Here is an 18,407-nt window from a genome sequence, read left to right as displayed (position 1 = left end):
CAGATTACGATACCTTTGCTCACATGATTGTACTTTACTCCTCCAAAACCCGCTGCTCTTAAAATGCTACTGAATATGAGCAAAGATATTGATCTGGCCTTAAATGTGCAGTATTAGAGGAAAAAAATCTTGTTCAACAGAAGCCTTCAAAATTGATCACTCCATAAATGGACAACTATAACACTACCGAACTATCTCCGTTTAGCAGAGACTCTTGAAAATTAACATAAACAGCAAGGTGGAAGAGGAGAGAGTTGCTCCTTATTTTTGACACACTGACACACACACCTTCCACATGAAAAGCCAGAACCAACTCTCATGTCATGCCTGGTACTCCTAAGGACTATAATATGCTAACTAGGAAGGTCATGTTCTATATGAAATCTGCACACTAGAATGCATGCCAGTATAACTAAGACAAACACTGAAGGAAGATTACTCAAGAAAACAAACACAGCTGTGAAGAATCTGTTAATATATCACTCATCACACTGGAACCTTGAACTGCAACATGCAGCACCTTTTTCAGACATGTGTTTTTATCTATATTTTCCAGTTTTATAATCCGGTAATAGGTAAACCTAAAAGAGAACTGCCATAATGGAAAAGATCCAAGGTTCATTTAGTCCAGTATCCTGTCTGACAGTGGCCAGTACCAGATACTGCAGGGTTCTTGTGACTTCCTCTGAAGTAGCAGATGTGGGATAATCTGCTCCCCACATTGTGTCATCCAGATTTCTAATAGTTACAGATAGGCTTAAATCATGACACACAAGGTTCGATATCTCTTCCAAAAATTGGTGTAAATTATAACTCTGGATATCTGTAAAATTATCCAATCCCTTTTAGAATCTTAAATTCTTGGCATCAAATTCCGTAGTTTAATTACACATTCTGTGAAAACTAGTCCCTTTGATCAGTTTATTTGAATACCCCTTTGTTCTTGTGCAAAACAGGGAGAACAGCAGTTCCTGATCTACCTTTTCTAGACCACTCACTTTATCACTTTTATCATGTCCCAACTTTAGTCTTATTTCTAAGGTAAACAACCCCAATCTTTTCAATCTCTCTTCAGGCCCTTGATCGTTCTTGTTCTCCTCTGGAGTCCCTTTAGTTCTGCAATGTCCTTTTTAGGGTATGTCTACACTGCAGCTGAGAGTAAGCCTCCCAGCTGGGTAAGACAGCCTTGTGATAGCTGACTAAAAATAGCAATGTGGCCATTACTGCTCAGGCTTTCAAGTTTAGGGAGTTGTGTGGGCTTGAGAGCCTGAGCTGCAGCTTGAGTCTATCTACCCAGGGTTGGGAGGATCACTCCAAGCTGCAGTGCAGACATATCCTAAGAGACTGGATGGCCAATACTGTACACAGTATTCCAGATGAGGGTGCACCATTGATTTATATAAAAGCATTATTTTATTATTCACCATCCCATTCCTTATGCATCCTAACACATTGTTATTTTTTTATTTATTTATTTTTAACTGCAGCTGTGCTGAAGCGGAGGTCTTCACTGAGCTTCCTACAACACCACCTAGATCCCTTTCTTAGGCTGAGATAGTTTTGCACCACACAGGGTTCTAAATTAACTAATCGATATATGTCCATCCAAAGTGCATTACTACTTTGCATTTAGCAACACTGAATTTCATTTGCTATCTACAATGTTAGAGACAGATATAAAGAAATCATTTTAGGATGTCTACTGTCCCTAATTACTCCTGTTGAGCCAGTAGGCCCACTGATTTTTGTCCAGTCTTCTTTCTTCTGATATATTAAAACAACCCCCTTTAGTTGGTTATTTTTACATCGTTAGCTATTTGGTCTTCAAAATCCATTTTGGACTTTCAAATTTCTCACGTAATGTCTGCTGTATTTTTCAGAGACAGAAAAAATGGTGACTAATGACTAAGCAATTGTCATAATACACATGAAAGGCTGAGAGAATAAGCTGAAGTTAATTCTACAAATGTCTCTCTGATCAGAGGACTACAGAATTTGGGTGCCCAACTTCAAACACCTGAAAGGGGCCTAGTTTTCAGGCAGTGCCAAGCACCACTCTCTGAAGACCTGGGCCTTTTAGATGTCTTAAAGTTGAGACCCAAAATCACCAGCTGTGACTGAAAAATTTAGCCATAGGCTACATCAACTCATTTAGTGTGCCAAGAAACCAAAATGTGTTTTAATTTGCTTCAAACCCTTTGTACATTGTTTAGTTTGAGATAAGTTTGACTTACCCAAGGATCCCAGAGTGTTGGCCCATAGAGCTCCTTGCCTTGTCACCATATTTAAAATTCTGAAGATTAAAAAAAAAGTTTAATAAAACTTAAATACCTTATTTATTAATCAGATGCCCATGGGCCCCAATCGAGATGAGGATTGCATGGTACTAAGCACAATGGAATACACATTTAATTCTATATATTTAGTATGGTAATAACTATAGTATGAGAACCCAATATAAAGCCATTCTATCATCAGAGATCATGTATTTTTAAATTTTTTTTTTCTCTAGAGAGATATGTATATGACTTCCTACAAGTCCGCTTCAAGTTTAAATGATACATCCCTGATGCCAGTCCTCATGTCAGGAGACCATTTAAAACAGGTTCTTAAGTTTGACCCCTGCTGCTGTTCAGTTCAAAACATTGTTTCTTTACTTAAAAATGCTGCTTTCCACTTCTGGGAAACGCAAAATGACCATCTACTAGAGCAGTGGTTTTCAAACTTTTTTTCTGTGGACCCAGTTGAATTGTTGATGCTTGTGACTCAACGGAGCTGGGGATGAGGAGTTTGGGTTGTGGGAGGCGACTCTGGGCTGGGAGCTGGGGTTTGGGAGGGGGTTCAGGGCTCTGGGCTGGGGATGAGGGGTTTGGGGTGCAGAAAGGGATTACGGGTTTGGGGGAGCCTCAGAGGGTTGGGGTGCAAGGGTGAGGGCTGCAGGGTGGGGCCAGGAATGAGGTTCAGGGTGTGGGAGGGGGCTCTGGGCTGGGAGTTGGGGTTCAGGGCTCTGGGCTGGGGATGAGGCATTTGGGGTGCAGAAAGGGATTACAGGTTTGGGGGGCCTGAGGGCTGGGGCAGGGTGTTGGGGTGCAGGAGAGGGACAGGGCTCTGGGCTGGTGGTGCAGGCTCTAGGGTGGGGCTGGGGATGAGGGGCTTGGGGCACAGGTAGGGGTTCCAGGTTTGGGGGGGCGCTCAGGGCTGGGGCACAGCCCTCCGGTGGCTCCCAGTCAGCAGTGCAGCCGGGGTGCAGAGGCAGGCTTCCTGCCTGTCCTGGCACCATGGAGTGTGCTGCCCTCCGGAAACAGCCAGCAGCAGGTCCAACTCCCAGGTAGAGGCGTGCAAGTGGCTCCGCATGACTCTTGCCCGCAGGCACTGCCTCCCCTGAGCTCCCATTTTCTGGTTTCTGGCCAACGGGAGTGCGGAGACGGTGCTTGGGGTGGGGGCAGCACAGGAAGCCCCATAGCCCCCTGCTTAGAAGCCAGACTGGCTGCTTCTGGGGCACAGCGCAGTGTTGGAAAAGGTAGGCACTAGCCTGCCTTAGCTGGGCAGCATCGCCGACGGTACTTTTAACGTCCCGGTTGGTGGTGCTGACCAGAGCAAGGTGACCTCGTGCCTTACGTGCCGCGACCCAGTACTGGGTCGCAACCCATGGTTTGAAAAACACTGTACTAGAGTGCTTCCAAATGAACCATAATAATCCTCTTCTAGTCACATAAGGTATATTAGGCTTTGTCTATACTAGCACTTTTGTTGGTAAAAATTTTATCAGTCAGGGATGTGGAAAAAAACAACCCACCTGCCTGAGAGAAATGAGCTTCAGTGCTATGTCACAGGAGAAGCTCTTGGTATAGTTACTGCCGCTCATTAGGAATGTTTTAATTAGCATAGAGCGGCTACTCGGGAAACCTTATAGTGATGCAGCTGTAAGGACTGTAGTGTTGACAGTCTTAGACTCCCCTAATGACTTAAGAAGTGGGGATGAGAGGAGGAAATTAGACAAGGAAGCCAATAAATTTTCCTCTTGCATTCAAGGTAGAAATGACACAGCTACAAATGAAAAATTAGCCACTCGACACTGAGTACAGTAACTCCTCGCTTAATGTTGTAGTTATGTTCCTGAAAAATGTGACTTTAAGCGAAACGATGTTAAGTGAATCCAATTTCCCCATAAGAATTAATGTAAATGAGGGGGTTAGGTTCCAGGGAATTTTTTTTATATATATATATAGATATAGATACACACACACACACACACACACACACCCCTACACCTCTGCCTCTGACTAATAAGGATCTGGTAAACATTGAGCCCCAGAAAACACTATCATATCCAGCTGAAGTTACAGGAAGGATTTATGGTAGGTAGGAAATGTAATTCCCCAAGTCAGACTCTGGACAAGACACTGGAGTTAACACCGTATTCTTGCGAAAACGGCCATGTCATCAAGTTGTCGGAACCTTTGGTTAGGTTTTACATCAGTTCTGAATGATGGCAGCCTAGGCAGCATAGTGCCCTCAACTCCCACTGGTATTTATTCATTACTGACTCAAAGACCACTACCTACTGAATCACCAGTACCAACTACTGCAGTACACTGGGTATCTCTGATCCAATTACTGACTTAATATGCTCACTTGTAGTTTATGAGACAATAAACCTAGTCAGGCTGACAATAACCAGATGAGAGACCTTCCAGGAAACCAGAGTGTTCCAAGAGCTGAAGCTGGTGGACCCAGCAGACAGCACTCTTCCTGCTGAGGTCAACACTGAACCAGTGCCCAGACTTTAGGCAGTATGGTGAAGACTGAAAGAAGGGTGGCTGGTTTGAACAAAAACTATTTTACCAAATAGAGGTATCTGAAATGACTCAACACTTACGTTATAGTAACAGTGGATAGTGCCAGGATATATTTGGTTAAAAGAAAATTGCAGTATATTTAGAAGATTAAAGGAAATTAATTTTACATATTCATTTGCCCCTGGAATCATGTACACTACAGAAGCTTAAGAAATTTAATATTTCATGCATGGTTCCAGACTAGCATTAAAAAGTGAAGGCAAATGCTTAGTGCACACTCAGGGAAGCACAACACTGTTCCACACTGGTGGCAGCTGCCTTCAAAAGTGTGATGACAGACAGATGAAATGGCCAGTATTTTATCTCCCAGCAGTGTAACACTGTCAGGGGCATGGTACTGCCCTGGACAGCTTACTGCCACTGGAATTCAGTGTCAAACTATGAAAACATGTTTTACATGTATTTGTTTCTGAATTATCAAGCTTGTTTCCCCACTACTTTCCTTTGTAACACTACACTCACTTTTCACTGAAAGACACAGGACAACACTGAATGCTGCTAGATTTAAATGAGTTGAAAGTGTATGGAGAAGCTCATGCTGAAACTATCAGGTGTAGTACAAGAGATGCTCAAGTAATATCCATCTATCTGAAACATCAACACCCTCCATTTTCCCAACTTATCCATTTTACATCAAGTTTGAGAATTTAAAGAGTCAGGAAATTAAACAAGAATAGCAACGTTAATTGGGACACACTGCATACACGTTTTGAATAGCTGCAATGTTAAATTAAGTCTCTAGCTGTAGTACTGACTTTTAAAAATATTTACATAAATGTAAATTTAAAGTTAAGAACGTAGATTGCTTTTTCTTTTTTTTTTTAAAAGCAATCAGTTAGGTGAGCTTATCTAACTAAATAAGTCTGTACAGCACTGGTGTGCCCTGACCATGTCTGGAGCCTTCACTGGTCATCTTGCTTTCATAAATAAGGTATGGTTTGATTTAAGTCTGTTATAACCAGATAACAGTATAAAGAAAGAGATTAATAAACTACAGGCAAAGAACAGATTTTATGAAAAAGCCTTTGTAGTTCATTCAAACAGTGATTGGCAGCAATTAAATTTGATTTTATTAGCACGCTTAAATTAAGCAAAGACCTTTCAGTGTAAAGTCATCAGAGGCATCAGGGTCAGTCCTGCTCCTAATTACACTAGTGTCAAAACTTTCATCAACTTCAGTGGGAGAGGACTGTGTTGCCTGAGAAACAGACAGCAAAGAATCCTGTGGCACCTTATAGACTAACAGACGTTTTGCAGCATGAGCTTTCGTGGGTGAATGCCCACTTCGTCGGATTCACCCACGAAAGCTCATGCTGCAAAACGTCTGTTAGTCTATAAGGTGCCACAGGATTCTTTGCTGCTTTTACAGATCCAGACTAACACGGCTACCCCTCTGATACGAGAAACAGACAGAAACTCCTGGCATACATTAAGTAACAGAAGATATTTCTGACATCTTTCAAAAGTTCGTTCACATTCTTTGTGATGGTGATTATTAAGGTTATGAATACCATGGAGGTCATGGATTCCATGACTTTCCAGGACCTCAGTGATTTCTTCTGGAGTGGTCAGCCCATCCGAGCTGTGGCGTGGCTGGAGCAGCTACCAGAAGTCAGCCCCTGGCAGTGCTCCAACTGTTAGTTCCTCCCTCCCCTCGGGGATTTTTAGTAAAAGTAAGGGATAGGCTTCCGTGAATTTTTTTTTTTTTAATTGCCTGTGACCTGTCCCTAAGCCTGTCCCTGACTTTTACTAAAAAGTACCTGTGGCAGAATCTTAATCTTAGTGATTACTTAACAGAAAATGTAGTTTGAAGGGGATGTAACAAAATGAAACCAAGTTTCAGCTTATAAAAGAGAAATGTGAGGAGTGTCTACCCTTGCCGCTGAATATGAAAGGGTGGAACTGAGCACACTATTTCATTGGACTTGCATAAAAGGACAAACTTAGGTGGAGTCTGTGTGTCTGTTGCCCTCTGCTGGCTCAACTTGGTAGAAGTTTTTCATATGACATTTCTTAATTAAGAAAAGTAAATGGTTAATTTTCTTGCCTCAGTTTGCTCACTGTGTCCCTCTCCCCCCCCAAATCTATAAAGTAAGGATCTGTTAATAAAAATCAACCATTTACATAAATTTAGAGACTTTTCTAAAACATTATGAAAATAACTTCAGATTTATACTATAGGATATTTGGTTTACACATTTTCATTTTATACACTGAAGGAAAAGAATATACAACCAATGCTCAAACATGAGCAGTCAAGACAAAAGGCATTGTATACATTTTAAACAAGCAATTTAATACAGGTTCTGTCCTATAGTTGGGAGGTGCCCCTGCCTTACCCTATACAAGCATAGCCTGCTGGCACTGGAGAGGAGGCAGGCAAGGAGGCTGAAGGTGCTGTAGGGGAAGCTACCTCCTCACCTATTCTGCAAGCACTGGGGCGGGGGGCTCAACCCTCAACCCACCCATTCCCCACCCTTCCCTCAAGCCCCCATCCTTGACCTGCCTCTTCTCCCCACCCTGACCTCCTCCCCCCTTACTTCCCATGTCCTTGCTTCTCCCTCCCACCCTTTTAAAGGCTGCAAGCCAGCTGATTGCCCCAGCAGGAGGCGAGGGAGGGGGAGACTGCAGCTGAGTCCTCGCTCCTCTCCCCTGCCTGGGGCAATCAGCTGGCTTGCCCTGTTTGGGAGACAGGGGATGGAGGGGGAGCCTGCGCGCCAAGTCCTCACGTGGGCAAGAGGTGGGGGAGGAGAGGCAGGCAGCCAAACAACGTAAGAATGGAGCACTGCACAAATTGAAATAAACAGGTTCCCTAACTGATCAGCAAATTAACGAAACAACGTTAACCGGGACGACTTAAAGTGAGGCGTTACTGTAGTTATGCCAATCCAGTTACAGGAGTCTCCCTAACAATATCATTCTGGGGCGGAAAGCAGTATATGAAGCCTTTCTGTCATACAATCAGCTCAGCCTGTTTCTGGAGTTTAATCTAGAGGTTTGGAAAGAATATAGCATGTGCAACACCGTAAGGTGAGATGAGTGCTAGGGATCTCAGGAGTAACAGCACCCCAGCACAAATTCTGTGCCCTGGCCTTTCCCAGGGGAATTTCCTCTTGCCCCCACAGAAGAAGAAAATCTAGGTGGACTCAGCTGTTTGCTTTCTGTGCTGGCATGGAGCCTGATTCTATTCTGAGGCTGGTCTACACTTATATTGGGACAGCTATGTCTGTCAGGAGGGTGGAATAAAACGTATCCCTGACCAACATAATTATGCCAATAAAAATCCCTGCATCTATGCTGACTGAAGAGCACATCTGTCTACACAGACATCACTTGGTGTGGTGGTGTTCCTACACCGGAAGAAAAACTGTTCCTTTTGGCATAGGCTGTCTCTACACTTGGGCGCTATGCCAGCACAGCTATGCCAACATAGTCTCTGTAGTGTAGACATAGCTTAAGCCTCTCCCTGCCTAATCCTGCAAAGGCTAGGAGTACTGAAGAAAGAGTACTCTGTTCCAGATAAGAGGAAAAACAAAAAATGCCTCTAGGCAACTTGTAATCCCTTTGGGAGTACTTCAACTTGTAGAAATAGGTGGGTTTTCAATAAGCATCCAGGGAATGATTAATGTTTCACTTATTCTCTTTCCATACCCGTTTGAGAAGGGTCAAACACCATCACCAAAGCTCATTTAAAAAGTAAAATCAGCATTTAACAAATTAACCAAGTATCAGAGGGGTAGCCGTGTTAGTCTGGATCTGTAAAAGCAACAAAGAATCCTGTGGCACCTTATAGACTAACAGACGTTTTGCAGCATGAGCTTTCGTGGGTGAATACCCACTTCTTCAGATGCAAGTGGGTTATAACAAATTAACCAAGACATTTCACAACTCAATTCACCTAATACTATATTTACTCTTTGTACAACTTGTCCCGCAGAAGAAGCAAATGTACTTTAATTTTGTTATTGTAATATACTCAAAGTTAGCTTTGAGCCATTCTAATAATGATGGGGTGAAAGTATACATTTATGTACTTACTGTACATTTCTAGGTTTGGACCAGGCCATGCTGTGTGTCTCCTTCAATCCCAGCCGCAGACCATTCAGTGCACCAAATGCAGCCCCTAGTGAATCATAACACTAGCCATTACTTTATCAACAATACAGTAAATAGACAAACACATTCATTCCCAATCTTGTAAGTCTACAGACAAGAGTCAGGTAGCCATTGCATATGTAAATACATATACAGTCTGTAGGGAGAAAAAAAAAAACCAAAAACACTATGAGACATCTCTTCAGTTTTACTATGTCTCATGTACTTGGGATTTAATACAGTAACATCAATCTTGCATTAAGATATACAGTAAATAGTCCCATATACCTGTCATACAACACCCTCCAATGGTAAAAAAGGCCAGCTCAAACCTTCCCCGAGTTTTGTTCGCTCCTGTAGGCAAGATAAACTCATCTGTATCCTGAAACAGAAGAAAAGGTAAGTGTTTTATACATTTGTACTTTCCAAGTAGGCATGGTTTCAGACACATCTCAAATTCTCTGTTGGCTTAACCATGGTTAAAAAACAAAACAAACACTTCCACATAAATGCTGCTGAACACTACAGAGGAAAAAAGATCAGTAATACTCTTGCTTCTCACTAATTATGTTACAGAAAAGTATTCAGATGGAATAAATTAGTTGCATATTTAAAATATTCCTTTTTTAGAATTTGTAAGCGGATGAGATTCTCTTCCTAGACTAGTATTTCCAGCTAACTCAATATGAAGTGAAAAAGCCAAGAAACTCAGTATGCATTCATTAATCATTTGTATGATGTTTATTACTTATGCCTCTGAAAGCACCTATGCATTCTCCGATTAAATGCATACCAACATAATACAGCATTCATTTTCTTTTTCTACTACTTTTATAGTTACTATAAAGAATCCCTTAGAGCAGTATAAGAGACCTATTCTGAGGCTTTGGCTACACTTACACTTCAAAGCGCTGCCGTGGCAGCGCTTTGAAGCGCTAAGTGTAGTCAAAGCGCCAGCGCTGGGAGAAAGCTCTCCCAGCGCTGTCCGTACTCCACCTCCCTGTGGGGAATAACGTACAGCGCTGGGAGCCACGCTCCCAGCGCTGGGGCTTTGACCACACTGGCGCTTTGCAGCGCCGCAATTTGCAGCGCTGGAGAGGGTGTGTTTTCACACCCTGCTGCAGCGCTGCAAATTTGTAAGTGTAGCCAAGCCCTGAGGATGTTTAGGGGCAAGGAATACAAAGCTATTGGTGGTTAAGCATTAAAAATGTGCAAAGTTTATGTCTTGGGAGAGTGATGCACAAAGAAATCCACAAGTCTTTCCACAGAGGTGTTTCTGATTATCTTTCCAGATGAATCTGCTGTACATCAATGGCAACCAATGGTAATGCCAAAATGTGGGTGGAGGTAGGTCAATTACAGCGTTTGTTTGGCTTTATCATGCAGACCTGCCAAGGTGAGATGGAAGAAGAAAGCAACATGACAGCTGCTTCTCTGGAGCACGCATATCAATAATAAAAATTCAGAAGTAAGATTTTTTTTATAATTTGTTATGCAGTTTACAAGTCTAGCACAATATCTACCCTATATCCAATTAACATCTGAAAAAGGAAAATTCTAGTTTCACAGTTCTGTATTTTTTGAGAGTCAATATTGCATCTTCCCTGGTAACTTATATTTTCTGTAGTAAGATTTTCGTTAAGGTAGATAGTAAGTTTCCTTCTTCACTTAGTGTAGATGTAGCATCTAACAGCTTCCACTTTTCTTCTCAACACATCAGATGTGGGAGAGCAAAGCAATCAACGTCTGCATATTTTTTCTAGCAAACTCCTCCTTTGCCAAAGATAGATCATAAGGTGATTCTGGTTTGGAATTCACAATATTCCCTAACAGTATGGCTGTAGCATTTGATATTAAATGTACTGTTTGTACAAAATCTATGGAAATTTTCTTTTGTCTTTTTCCAACATTATGACTTGTCCGAAAGAAAATGTCTTGCTTGGTTCAACGATATCTGTACTCCAGAAGTTTAGTAATTTTACAGTTAGTTCAATCAATGGGTAGACTTGGCAAAAAAAAAAAAACCAAAAAAACCCCCAGACTTTAGGCCTGGTCCATGCATAAAGTTGCACCAGTTCAACTAAAGATGTGACATTAAACTAATTTAGTTAAACCGGAGCAATTTTGTGATTGGACACTCTTACACTAATTTAAACTTGGTTTATATCCATTTAGCTTGCATCTGAAATGCATAGGTGCAAACTAAACAGATAAACCAGACAAACTGCTGTAAGCGTCCACACATAATTGCACTGGGTAATTTAATCAGTTTAATGTCACACCTCTAGTTCAACTTCTGCTATATCTTCTCAGAAAGCAACATTTAAAAAAAAACAAAACCAAAAAAAACCCTTAACTTTCTCCTTCTATTCTGACTGTCTATTCTGTCAGAATCCAAAAAATTCTTAACTTCACTGTTCCCTAAAATCACTGGGGACATTGGATGAAATTCTAGAAAATTCTGGCAGTCATGTTATTGAGCACACTATGAATTACAAAATGAAAGATAGACACACTCATACACCATGACATCTAAATAGTATATCTGAGTGTGTTTAAGAGGCCAGAAAATTCATTTTTCCCTACTAATTTCTAAGAGTAGTTATATTGTCTGTAGGCTCTCATTTCTTAAGCAATTAGGCATGTTAGCTATTATTAACTTGCCATACTGATATGTAGAATATTTAACCAATTATCTTGAAACATGGTTTCAATAAACCTACCTGTAAGCTCAGAGGCTAGGCCCAGCCTACTGATTTTTAATATAATTCAGATGAAGAGGACATTAGTGGGCAGCAAGCTGCATCAGTTTGTGGCTGAATTAAGAATGGTCTAAAGAGGTAAGCAATATCCTGGCACTCATCTTTATAGTTTATAAACAAAGCATATTGTCTAGGTTTTCTACAATATCAGATAATACTGCATTCACTTAATTTCTGTGGTATTTTAGAAAAGGCAGTCTCCATAATCCTTCAGTGTTAGTTCTGCGTTATAAGAACTGAAGAACAAAATGATACAAAAGAGCAGAGAAGATGCAGCGTGCTAGTTTGTTAGAAAATATCCCTTGTGTACTATTGCTGTAGGAATGTTGTCCTGTAATCTCTTCCTGCAACAGCTCATAGTTAATCACATTTCAGCAAATAAAATATCTACAATGAAAGTGGAAAATTGACAAACTTTCAATCCATAGCAAAGTTAAGCTTTATTCAGAGCTTTTTAATTAATTTTTTTTAAACTGGTGCTGACCCAGTATCTATACTGACATGAAGTCAAAGGCATCCAAATTGCAGATGCCAAATAACCAATGCGCTCTCTGGGCTTTGAATTGTGATTTCCCCCCCCCCCCTCCATCTCCCCTTTTTGGCCATGTGAGGTGGTGGTGTTTGTTTAGTGCAGTCATTTAGGTGCTACTTTTGAGATTTCCAAGTGCTCGTTGTGCTCTCAGCATAGATATTTTAGCAAAAATCTTTTATTTTGCTAGGTTTCAGAGTAGCAGCCGTGTTAGTCTGTATCCGCAAAAAGAACAGGAGTACTTGTGGCACCTTAAAGACTAACAAATTTATTTTAGCATGAGCTTTCGTGAGCTACAGCTCACTTCTTCGGATGCATAGAATGGAACACACAGACAGGAGATATTTATACATACAGAGAACATGAAAAGGTGGAAGTATGCATAACAACAGGAAAAGTCTAATCAATTGAGATGAGCTATTTTGCTGCGGTTTAGATGTTTTAACTTTGCTATCTGAATATCTAAATGAAGTATGGTATTTTACTTCAGTTAGGGTAGGCTAGCTTCTACTTGTGACAAAGTGGGTTTCTTTTGTAATATTTTTATTAATCCTATGTGTATCTCAGTTTCCCCTATAGTGTGCTAGCTACCCAGTGGTGGAAAGAGGACTGTTTGCTCTCAGGGCAGGCTAAGAGATGGGTATGAATATGCCTACCTGTCTTGAGTTTGAATGGATCATTTAAAAAAAAAAAATTGGTCAGGCAGACCCTTTATCAATAGAGAATCTGGGAAGACAATGGCAAAGCCACTCACCAGGATGTTAACACCTAGCACTGAATGACCCAGAAGGAAATGGGTCTTCCCACCCCTCAACAGGAAAGCTGAGCAAAATCCCCCATCTTGAGAACAAAGGACCGAGAAGGTGTGAAGTGAGAGGATAAGAGCTAGCTGCTGGAAGGAGTCGGGCTCTCACCTGGGAACAAATCAAGGTCAGACAGAGAGAGAAACAGAGGGCTAGTCTACATTGGCAATGCTAAAGCGCTGCTGCTCTAAAAAACACACCTCCACGAGGGGCGTAGTTCCCAGCACTGGTGCACTGTCTACACTGATTTTTTACAGCGCTGAAGCTTGCTGTATTCAGGGAGGTGTTTTTTCACACCCTTGAGCAAGAAAGTTGCAGTGCTGTAAATTGCCAGTGTAGACAAGCCCAGAGTCTGAACATGGGGTTCACTACAGGGTTGGCTAGGGCTCTGGGCCCAGGTTGGACCTGGACTATGTTTTACCCTTCATTTCTCTATGCAAACCTAAGGACTTTGGGAGAGGAGACATAGCTCAGTGGTTTGAGTATTGGCCTACTAAACCAAGAGTTGTTAGTTCAATCCTTGAGAGGGGCCACTTAGGGATCTGGGGCAAAAATCAGTACTTGGTCCTGCTAGTGAAGGACCAACACTTTGAATTGAGTTTTCTGAGTGAGTTTCTGCAACACAATATGGACTGATAACTACTCCTGAGGGCATTCTGTGCCAAAAAATTAAAATTATGCACCAAAACAATAAACATGCACAAAACATTATTTTAAAATTCTGCAAATTTTATTTGTCAAATAAATGTGGAGGCTCCTGCATAGCACTGGGGAGCACAGGCCACTGGCTGCATAGAGGTGGGAGATCACTGTGCAGCTTCCCACCCGGGACACAGACTCAGCTGTGAGGCTGCGCCCAACCCTGACACAGCACAAGGACCGGGCCTGCCCCAGAAACACCCCAGGGCCCTGCCCCTCTGTGCCAGGTGCACCAGGTGTGAGTAGGCAGGCTCAGCAAGGCAGGATCCAAGTGTGGAGGGACTTAGTGTAGGGGGGGAATCCACATGTGAGTTGAGAGGGTTCTGTGTGTGGCAATCTGGATGTTGGTGGCTCAGTGGGGGGATCCGGGTGCACAGGGGCATACGGGGGGGAGGGGGAGGAAAGGGGAGTTCTGGGTGCAATAGTAAAGGGACTATGCAGGGGGGTCCAGGTGAAGGTGGTTGGGGCTCAGCGGGGGGGGGGGTCTGGAGGGTTCAGTGGGGGGGCCCAGACGCTGGGGGAGTGGGACTCAGTTGGGTGGGGATCCAGGTGCAGGTGGCTTGTAGAGGTGGTGCAGGGGAACTGGGGCTCTGCAGGGAGGTTCTGGGTGCAGTGAGGCTTGGCGGGAGAATCTAGATAGGAGAGGGTCTGGATGCATGGGGACTAGGCGGATGGGGGAGCAGCTCCCCATAAGGTGATCCCTCCCCCTGCAGTTGAGGAGCGATGGCTGCAGGGAAGGGGGAGTTTTCAGAGCTTCCTGCAGCCTGGGGAGAAATCTGGAGGTGGGTCTGACCCAGCCCTGGATGCCGTACAGGGGAATAGGAATTCCCCTCCTCCCCAGCCCAGTCAGGACTAGCAGTTGAGCCCAGGGCAGGGCAGGAGCCTCCAGCCGGGTCTTCCCCAGTCCCAACTCCTGCCCCACAGTGATTAACCTCTCTGCCAGCTGCCCTGGGCACCCAAAACATACTGCTGGGGAGAGTTGCATGACTGCTCTTGTGCCTTCCCTGTCAGTCATTTTTCTGCAGGGAAGCAAGGAAATCTGTAGGGGACATGAATTCTGCACATCCACAGTGGCACAGAATTCCCCCAGGAGCAGATAATCAAGGCAAATCTGCCACCAGTCATGGGCCTGGCAATAGGTATAAAGACTTCTAGGATTTTCCAAATTCAAGATGACTGACTACCCCAGATATGTCGATACAACAGACGAAGGGGAGATTGTAGAGCAAGTTAAAGAGGAAGTAAGAAGTCAAGTACTATTTCTATTGGTTTATACACTACAGGTTTTTACTTTTAAAAAAAATCTTTGAATCGAATACAAGTGTTGTTTTCTCTTACTTAAATTAAGTCTGATTCACCACTGAGGTTACAGAATATTTATCGTGTGTCTCCTGAAAGCTTTGCAATTCCCAAACTCACTGAATGGAAGCTCTTTTGAAGAGAGTTGTTACTTTTGCTATCTTAAGAGTGAGCACGTGTTAAACTCATGCAAAATAAGACTAGAATTCCCTAGATCAGAAGAGTAACACATACTGCTGTACTTGTTTAGCCAAACAGATTTCCTTAAGTAGCAGTTCCCTCCCGACCCAGCAAAGCTCCTAGCTATTTTAGATGTGACAAAATCTTTATTAAGATCATACTACAAGTTATTTACACTAAACATCTGTTCAAAATTGAGGACATAAAGCAGAAGCTATCTTATTAGGGATTTTTTTGCCATATTTAATATAACTGGATGAAACTGGGAAGCAAATTAGGTTTTCTGTAATTGTTTAGTTTGGTTTTATCTTCTGATGGTCTACAGAATTTGCATATTACCTAAATCTCGGGCAGATTAAATATAATAGCGAAGCTGGGAATGGGCAACAGGGGATGGATCACTTGATGATTATTACTTGTTCTGTTCATTCCCTCTGAAGCACCTGGCATTGGCCACTGTCCAAAGACAGGATACTGGGCTTAATGGACCTTTGGTCTGACCCAGCATGGCCATTCTTATGTTAACTTTTTGCAAGATTAATTTTGCAGGCAATTTTTAGCTTAAAAATAATCCTGCTTTCTTAAAGCGATATTTAATTTAGTAATATTTTTTGTTTTAGTTGAGAAGTATGTTGTACTCAGTTGTGCATTTTGAGGTGACATCTAGTTTACACTGCCCTTGTACACTAAAATATTTGGATATTCCCAAAACATTTTTCTTAAACACTATGGTTTCATAAATCAGCTGAGAGTTATTTTATAAAGGATACTTTTAAACTAAACTAATTCTGATGTAGGTGATCTCTCCTCTTGGGTGTAAGATCCAACAAAGGGCAATGATTAAATGTAGTAGTGAGGGGTGAAAACATCATCAGTTTCACAACTGATACATCCTCTTGTGGGGTACTAGATCTTGACCTGAAAGGAAGCATGACTTAAGATTCTAGAAGTTCCATTTCTAATTTGGACTAATTCACACTCTGGCTTTGGCTACACTTGCATTTCAAAGCGCTGCCGCGGCAGCGCTTTGAAGCGCTAAGTGTAATCAAAGCGCCAGCGCTGGGAGAAAACTCTCCCAGCGCTGTCCGTACTCCACTTCCCTGTGGGGAATAACGGACAGCGCTGGGAGCGCGGCTCCCAGCGCTGGGGCTTTGACTACACTGGCGCTTTGTAGCGCCGCAATTTGCAGCGCTGCAGAGGGTGTGTTTTCACACCCTGCTGCAGCGCTGCAAATTTGTAAGTGTAGCCAAGCCCTCTGTCCCTAAACTGGATTTCTCCTCTCAGGCACTATGACATCAAGAAGTTGTACTAAGTACTGTGCTGAAACTCAGTTCTCAGATTTCAAATGATCAATAGTATAAAATTTGTATGGAGCCATATTAAGTTTTAAGTTTTCTGCTTAGTTCAATTTGTTGCTGATATAGAAGAGAAACATCAGACTTCTTTACTTTAGGAAAAGCAGCTCTACACAAGGGAGACAGTGACTCATTCAAGATAACTGACTTAATAGGATCAAAATAGAAACATGCTTCTTACCTGTATTAAATATCTGGGATCCACATTTAAATAAGGAGACAAAGGGCTCATTCCAGTTACTGAATGAGGAAGAAAAAGAACTGTTATTAAAATCAGTATGAGCAATATCTCCAAGACTGAGGCAGAAACGCTGACAGGAAGATGGTTGACGAAAGAGGGTAGTTATTATTTTGATCCGGTCATTTAAAATCCATGTTTCAGTTAATTAAAACTGTCAAAACTATTATTTGATATCACTAGTATATACACATTTCTACAGTAATAATATACGGCATGACATGGAGGAGACAAACACCATGATCAAGGAAGTGATTGTTGGGAAACCTGGCTTCTATTCTCTACTCCACCACTGACATACAGTGTGACCTTAGAAAGTCACTTAACTTCTGCCTCCATTTCCCCCTCTATGAAATGGGATGATGATACTTACCTACCTTTGTAAACATCTTTGTAAATCAATTTATCTACAGACTAGTACAAATTGTAGAGATTATTCTTAAGTGCAAAAGTTACAAATTTATTTTATTCTTTAAATCTACAGCCAGGCTGAGATGAGCAGGATGAGATTTTGTCCAAAATCAACCTGTGGACTCCCTAAAACAAGTACTTAAATGTTTACTATAGATCCACTTGCTTAAGTCATACTTAACTGTCAAATTCATTCAACTATATATATATATATATAAAGTTTTGTATAGGTCAGCTCAAACTGAAGTTTTTCTTAAACTAAGTAGTAAGGCCCGCTTATCACGCCCAGCAAGGATGTGATCATTTTCATGTTTCTGTGCCAAAAGCAACTTGTATGAATAAATACTGGCCCCCGCTCAGGCACAACGCTAGTAATAGCGGCCGGAAACCCGGAGAGACAGTCAAAGCGGCCAGGGCCCAGCTCACACCGCGCTTAGTGCTTTCGCTGAAGACGGATGTATCGCGTGCCGGCTCTGGACACCCCCGCCCCCCGGCACTGGCTCCTCGGCGATTGCACAAGGCTCGGATCCGCAGAGGGCAGCTCACCCCGCCCGGTACCCGTGCGGCCCTCGTGACTGGTGCCAGCGGCTGCTCAGGGCCCGAGTCAGTCTCAGGTACCGGTGCACCGGGGCGGGGCGCCCCCCGCGGGAGGGTTACTGCGGATGTTCCCGCGGTTCCTGCACCGCCAGCTTCCCCATTTCCCCCTCACTACAGCCCGCCCGTGTGCCCGGTTCTGCCCCGTGGCCTCGACTCCCGCCCGCCCCCGGGGCTAGGGGAGCTCCCGGCCGAGCGTGGCGGGAAGGGCAGGACGCCGGGCCCGGCCCGGCCGGCCGATACTCACACGGCACCCCGGCCAGGTCCGCGTGGGAATAGCCCGGGCCCCCGGCGCCTCCAGCACCGAACAGGCCGCCAAGGCCTGAGCCCTTCGAGTTGCCACCGCCGGCCTCCATGCAGCCGCCTTTGGACAGGGCCTGGCCCTGACGGAGCCAACCAACAACCTCCCCGGCGCCCCCTCCCTCGCCCGCTGTTACTGCTGCCGTAAAGCGAGTCCTCAGCGCCGCAGCTTTCACGTCTCCTGTTCCGCTTTACGACGGGCCGGGCATGTTGCTTTACGGTCCAAGGAGGCGGGGCGACGGAGGCACTGTTGCTATGGGGAGAGGGGGAGACATTTTGAGGT

At 43.3% G+C, this 18,407-nt stretch overlaps 2 protein-coding genes and 1 non-coding gene across 7 annotated transcripts in view; 1 reads left to right on the top strand and 2 right to left on the bottom strand.

Annotated features, from left to right (window-relative positions):
• The window catches only part of TIMM23B (translocase of inner mitochondrial membrane 23 homolog B), a 32,993-nt gene extending 14,675 nt beyond the window's left edge, over positions 1-18,318 (bottom strand). The window contains exons 1-5 of the mRNA XM_045024996.1: positions 18,072-18,318; positions 16,763-16,821; positions 9,243-9,336; positions 8,898-8,982; positions 2,235-2,293 (exon numbers count right to left, since the gene is read on the bottom strand). Of these exons, the coding sequence (XP_044880931.1) occupies positions 2,235-2,293; positions 8,898-8,982; positions 9,243-9,336; positions 16,763-16,821; positions 18,072-18,180 (406 nt within the window). The 5' untranslated portion in view covers positions 18,181-18,318. The remainder of the gene's footprint in view (positions 1-2,234; positions 2,294-8,897; positions 8,983-9,242; positions 9,337-16,762; positions 16,822-18,071) is intronic.
• PARG (poly(ADP-ribose) glycohydrolase) overlaps positions 1-18,407 on the top strand; it is a 165,181-nt gene that overhangs the window by 16,321 nt on the left and 130,453 nt on the right. For 2 of the 5 annotated variants that reach the window (XM_045024989.1, XM_045024988.1), the window contains exon 1: positions 17,550-17,844. The exons of 1 other annotated variant lie outside the window; for it this stretch is intronic. In XM_045024989.1, coding sequence (XP_044880924.1) covers positions 17,565-17,844 — 280 coding nt within the window. In that variant the 5' untranslated portion in view covers positions 17,550-17,564. Of the gene's footprint in view, positions 1-10,398; positions 10,423-17,549; positions 17,845-18,298; positions 18,406-18,407 lie in introns of those variants that run through there. 2 more of the 5 variants (XM_045024995.1, XM_045024991.1) reach the window with 2 other exon arrangements.
• LOC123375235 lies at positions 5,024-5,224 on the bottom strand. The gene has a single exon (XR_006581357.1). It is a non-coding gene; the product is annotated as a small nucleolar RNA SNORA74 (small nucleolar RNA).

This window comes from Mauremys mutica, chromosome 7 (assembly GCF_020497125.1).
Source record: "Mauremys mutica isolate MM-2020 ecotype Southern chromosome 7, ASM2049712v1, whole genome shotgun sequence".
In the NCBI taxonomy this organism is placed as follows: Eukaryota; Metazoa; Chordata; order Testudines; family Geoemydidae; genus Mauremys; species Mauremys mutica.
Note: the sequence above shows the minus strand (reverse complement) of the source record. Positions and strands in the feature narration are given on the sequence as shown.